The sequence below is a fragment of the Vombatus ursinus genome, unplaced genomic scaffold (genome assembly GCF_900497805.2).
Source record: "Vombatus ursinus unplaced genomic scaffold, bare-nosed wombat genome assembly UNPS02014797.1, whole genome shotgun sequence".
Taxonomy (NCBI): domain Eukaryota; kingdom Metazoa; phylum Chordata; class Mammalia; order Diprotodontia; family Vombatidae; genus Vombatus; species Vombatus ursinus.
Genome location: NW_020954575.1, coordinates 3,680,440 through 3,686,439, shown reverse-complemented (window position 1 = coordinate 3,686,439; position 6,000 = coordinate 3,680,440). Strand labels below are relative to the sequence as shown.

The following is a 6,000-nucleotide window of genomic DNA, read 5'->3' as shown; positions in this document are numbered from 1 at the left end:
TGTCTTACCATTCCTTCTCAGTCTCCTTTGCTGGATCTTCAACCAGGTCATTTCTCCTAACAGGAATGTCCCATAGGGATCTGTCCTGGGTCCTTTTTTCTTTTCCTTCTATACTACTTCACTTGGTGATCTCATCAGTTCCCATGGATTCAACTATCATCCCTTGCTGATGATCCTCAAATCTGCTTATCCAGCTCTGTTAGCTGACCTAAGGCCTCAAATCTCTAAAGGTCTTTCAGACATCTTGAATTGGATATCCTGTAGACATCTGAAACTTAACATGTCCAAAACTGAACTTATTTATCTTTCCTCCCCAAAGCCTCCTCCTTTCCAAACTTCACTATTTCTGTTGAGGGCACTACTATCCTCCTAGTTACCTATGCTCTCAATTTAGGTGCCATCTTTAACTCCTCACTCTTTCACCCTTCATATCCAATCTGTTGCCAAGGCCTCTTAATTCTGCTTTCATAACATCTTTCATATATGTCTCTTTTTCTTCTCTGACACTGCCCACCCCTTTGGTATAGGCTCTCATCGTGTTCTGCTTGGACTACCGAAATAGACTGTTGGTTGTTCTGCTTGCCACAAGTCTCTCTCTATTCCAGTCCATGCTCAACTCAACTATCAGAGTGTGATCTTCATGAAATACAGGTCTTATCATGTCACTCTATCCCTTCTTAACTCAACAAACTCTAGTGACTTCTTATCACTTTAGGATCAATATAAAATCCTTTTTTTTGGTTCAAAACCCTTCATAACCTGGACCCCTCCTATCCTTTCAGTTTTCTTACACCTTACACCTCTGCCCTCCACCCTATAACCTTTAATTCAGTAATACTGATTTCTTTGCAGTTCCTTGAACAAGATACAGGAATACCTTGGAGATATTTCAGGTTCAGTTCCAGACCATTGCAATAAAGTAAATATTAAAATAAAGTGAATTGCACAAATTTTTGGGTTTCCCAGTGCATATAAAAGTTATGTTTATATATGCTATAGTCTATTAAGTGTGTAATAGCATTATGTCTAAAAAATGTACATAACCTTAATTAAAAAATACCTTATTGCTAAAAAAAAAAATGCTAACCATCATCTGATCCTTCAGCAAGTCATAATCTTTTTGCTAGTGGACAATCTTGCCTTAATGTTGATGACTGCTGACTGATCAGGGTGCTTGCTGAAGGTTGGGGTAGCTGTGGCAATTTCTTAAAATAAGACAACAATGAAGTTTGCCTCATTGATTGACTCTTCCTTTCACTTGAACAATTAGAGGCCATTGTAGAGTTATTAATTGAACCAATTTCAATATTGCTGTGTCTCAGAAAATATGGAGACCTGAAAAGAAGGAGAGAGATAGGAATGACAGGTCAATGGAGTTGTCAGAACACCCACAACATTTATTAAGTTTACTGTCTTATATGAGTGGGGTTTCTGGTGCCCCTCAAACAATTACAATAGTAACATCAAAGATCACTGATCCCAGATCACCATAACAGATATGATAATAATTAAAAGCTTGAAATATTGCTAGAATTGCCAAAATGTGACACAGAGACATGATGTGAACACATGCTATTGGAAAAATGGGTGATAGACTTGCTTGATGCAGGGTTGCCACAAATCTTCAAATTGTTAAAAAAAAATTCTGTATCTTTGAAGTGCAATAAAGTGAAACACAATAAAATGAGGTATCTCTGTGCTCCATTTCCTAAGGGCATTTTCATTGACTGTCCCTCATGCCTGGAATGCTCTCTCTCTCTCTCTCTCTCTCCATCTCTGCTTCCTATTTTTCCTGGCTTCCTTTAAGCACCAGTTAAATTCTCATCTACAGGAAGCCTTTCCCGATCTCTCTCAACTCTAGTAACTGCCTTCTGTTGATTATTTCCAGTTTATCCTGTGTGTGTGTGGATATATATATATATAATATATGTATGTATATAGCTTGTTTGCACATAGTTTTTTGCCTATTGTCTTCCCCATTAGATTGTGAGTTCCTCAAGGACAAGGACTGCCTCAGCCTTGACTGTGTTACAAGTTGTATTAGTCAAGTCACTTAACATCTCAACCTCAGTTTTCTTCACCTGTGAAATGAGGATAATAATGGCATCTATGTAAAAGGGTTATTGTGAGAGTCAAATAGATTGCACATCTAGCAATTTGTAAACTTTAAAGCACTATATAAATGCTAGCTACTTTTAGCTGTGTAAAAGAAAAAGATAGAAAAAGAAAAGTTATTTTAAAAAATTCCAACCTTCCAAGCCAATACATATATACATACATATACACACACATACATATATATACACACACATACATATGTATACACATACATATCTATATACACATACACACACACACACACACACACACACACCCCTAAATGTTTAGGATGTCAATGATGAAACTAGTTAGGTTCACCCTCAGAGATCAGAAACAGTTTGTGGCCAGACCAAACTTGAAATACAACCAGCCCAGCTGAACTTCAAGGGACTAAAAACTATTGACAGAACAGGGCCTTTAATAACCCAGGGTTACAACAATCATGGAGATGAAGCATGGAGGGAGGGCTTCTGCATAAGGGTAAGAGTATACATAGTAATTCAATGTATTTGTAGAAAGTCTTTCTTCCAAAGAATTCAAATAGGTCATTGAAACAATTTAACCATTAAGGAAGCTGGGTGGCACAATGCAAAGAGGTCTGTACCTGGAGTCAGGAGAGATCTGCGTTTGAATTCCACCTCTGAACAACCTTATATAAGTCTGGATAAATGACTTCACCTCAAAGGATAGGAATGGTTTTTAGAAGAAGAAAGTCAATTGATCAACAACCAACCATATGAAATAAGTGCTCCAGATATTTAAGTTCATAATAAAAAGAATAAAAATTTAATGACCTCAAAAACACAAATTAAAACAACTTTGAGTTCTCACCTCACAGCCATCAGATTGGCAAAGATGATATAAGACAGAAATTGCCAGTGTTGGTGGAACTGTGAATTGGTCCAACCATTCTGGAAAACAAAGTGCAATGAAGAGAACAGTCACTGAACTGCTCATTCCGTTTGGCCCAACAATCCCAGTTCTGGATTTATACCTTAAGGAAGGCAATGACAGAAAATAAAGTCCCACATAGAACAAAATACTCATAGTAAAGAAAAAAACTGCAAGTAAGCACCCACTTTAATTGAATGAATAAGCTGTAGTATATGAGTGTAATATTATTGTACTGGTAAAAAAAAAAAATTAACAACCACCAAATTTGAGAAATTCAATGGAAAGACCTGCATGTGTTGATGCAAGGAGAGGAAAGAAACCAGAATCTAGAGAACCGTAGACACAATGACTACATTTGCATAACAAAAATGAAAACAACCTTAAAAAGCAGCTGGTCTCAGATCAAATTCAATGAACAGTCCTGGTTCCTGAAAAAGAGAGGATGAAACATATCCTTCTTCTCAGTAGAAAGGTAGGAAAAGTAAGGTGCACAACTGTCTAAAATCTTAAGATGTGCTTGCTGATAGGATCAGAATGTATGTAAAGCCCTTTGCAAGTCTTAAAGCATTTTAAGCTACTACTATTTGTCCATTTGTTTTGCTTAACTGTTTTTCTTTGTTAATCAATCTACCAACAAGCATTTGCCCAATACCTACCGTGTTTTGGGCACTGTTTTAGGTAGGCATTGTGCTAACCACTGAGGATAACAAGCACAAAAATAATATAGTCTGTCCCTGCAAGAAGCTTGCTTTCTATTGGAGAAACCAAGTACACGTACAAGTATATGCAAAATAAATACAAAAAAAATTTTTTTGGGGGGGGCGGGAAGCCATAAGTAGCTGGGTGAGTCTGGAAAGGAAGGCCTCATGTGCCTGAGCTAAGCTTTGAAACTAGGGATTCCAAGAGGTGGAGTTGCTAAGAGAATTCATTCCAGGCGTGGGGAAACAGCTTTTACAAACAGCCTTCATATGGAATTGACAGGTGGAGTACCTGGAATAAGGAATTACAAAAAAGGCAAATTTGATCGACTTTAGAGTGTGTGAAGGGGAGTAATGTATGATGAACCTGAGAAAGCCATTGTGGGGTAGGGTTATGAAGAAGGAGTTTATATTTGCTCCTAGAAATGATAAGCAGTCACTTATTTTATTGAGCATCGGGGAGGCATGATCAGACCTGTGTTACAAAGGACAGTTCAGTAAGCATGAGCGTGGGGGCAAATCAGGAAATGAATGTAATGTTTTTAAAAAAATACTTCAAAGACAGCCTGACATAGCATCAAATTGTTGTTTCTGATACTTATTAGTTGTGTGACTTCACCTCTTCAGACCTCATCTGTAAGATGGGTTGGACTAGACAGATGACCTTTAAGGTCCCTTCTGGTCATTATTCTATGATCAAATTTTTAGAAATTTAGTTTTAAAAAGAAAGTTACTTCATTTCTATGGTCCTCAGTTTCCCCATCTGTAAAATGGGTTTAATAATCATAGCGTTGGTTGAGGAAAGCTATAGAATTCCTAGCTATTTTCCCTTGATCGATTTTCTGCTCAGCGCAATACACAACCCGCAATACTTTGTACACGAAATGAGTTGTAAAGTTAACCTCCAGCTACTGTTGCCATTTTTCGCTTTTTCAGTTCTTCTGCAACTTTCCAGGAAGGTGCCAGACCGGCTAGAAGCGCACTTTCGGTCTCCGACCCAGGGACACTTACTAGGTGGCGCTGTTTCAGCAGCTACCCGCTTCCCAGGCCGCCCCTAGCGGCGAGCAGCCGGGGCTCTCTGGCTTCCCGGCCCCTCAGTCCCTTGGTCCTTTCCTCTCTCTCTCTCCTCCTCCTCCTCCCCCCTCCCCTGGAGCCTGGGCTCACGTGACCTCTCGGCGTCCAATGGGCAGGCGGAGAGGCCGAGCTGGTCCCTGCGGCCGCCATTAAAGCGAAGGGAAAACCCGTGAATTCGGATTAAAGGGGGAAAAACACCGCCCGCCGGGCCCACAAAATGGGGGAGACGACCGCGTCCGGGCGGTGAGGCCGCGGGGGGCGGTGGGGGGGGGAGGAGCGGACGGGCAGGCCGGCCCGGCCCGGTCCGGGGGAGGGAGGGAGAGAAGCGAAACCACCAGCGAAGAATGGTCTCAGCCCGCGGACGCCGCCACCGCCACCACCGCCGCCGCCACCACCACCACCACCACCACCACCACCACCACCGCCGCTGCTGCTGAGGAGACTCCGGGCTTGAGGACGTCGCTGGAGCCGCTGCCGGGCCGGGGTTGGGGCCGGAGCCGCGTCCGCCTGCCCTGCCAGCCCTGCCTGCCCTGCCCCTGCCCTGCCTCCCCGCCCGCCCTTCCCTGCGCCCGAGTCTGGGTCCGGGTGCTGCGGCCTCTGTTTAGATTTTTAATTATTTATTTTGTAATTTATTATTAATTATTCATCTCTTCTCTCGTGCCGCGGGGGTCTGCGTGTGCGTGCCAGTGCGTGTGTGAGTGACTGAGTGTGAGTGAGTGTGAGAAAGAGCGAGCCCCCGTCGGCCTGGGCTGAGCCGGGGGGCGGCGGGTCCCCGGGGCCCGGCAGCGGCGGCGGCAGGTCCCGTCCCCCTCGTCCCCGGGCGGGGCTCGTCTCGAGGCTCGGCCCGGCCTGACCCTCCGCCCCGGGGCCGCGGCCGGGGCAGCCGCCGGGAGTGGGTAGAGAGGGCGGGCGGCTGGCCGGCCCCGCGGCGGCCTCCTCTTCCACCCCCCTTCTCCTGCTCCCTCGCCCGCCCGCTTGCCCGCCTCCCTCCCCGGCGTCTGTGTTTCTCTCTCTGGTCGGAGGCGGCGGTAATGGCGGATGGTGGGTTGTGGCGCCGGCGGCGGCTGTGAGGGACGATGAGTTCCTGCTTCGTGCCGAACGGGGCCAGCCTAGAGGATTGTCACTGTAACCTCTTCTGCCTGGTGAGTGAGCGGGCGAGCGGCGGCCGGAGGGAGCGAGCGAGCGAGCGAGGGAGGGAGGGAGCGAGTGCGTGCCCCCGTCCCGAGGGGCCCCG

The 6,000-nt window shown here is 44.9% G+C and overlaps 1 protein-coding gene across 1 annotated transcript in view; it reads left to right on the top strand.

The window, feature by feature from the left end:
- Positions 1-5,756: 5,756 nt before the first annotated feature.
- The window catches only part of MED13 (mediator complex subunit 13), a 92,961-nt gene continuing 92,717 nt past the window's right edge, over positions 5,757-6,000 (top strand). The window contains exon 1 of the mRNA XM_027870309.1: positions 5,757-5,908. Within this exon, the coding sequence (XP_027726110.1) occupies positions 5,843-5,908 (66 nt within the window). The 5' untranslated portion in view covers positions 5,757-5,842. The remainder of the gene's footprint in view (positions 5,909-6,000) is intronic.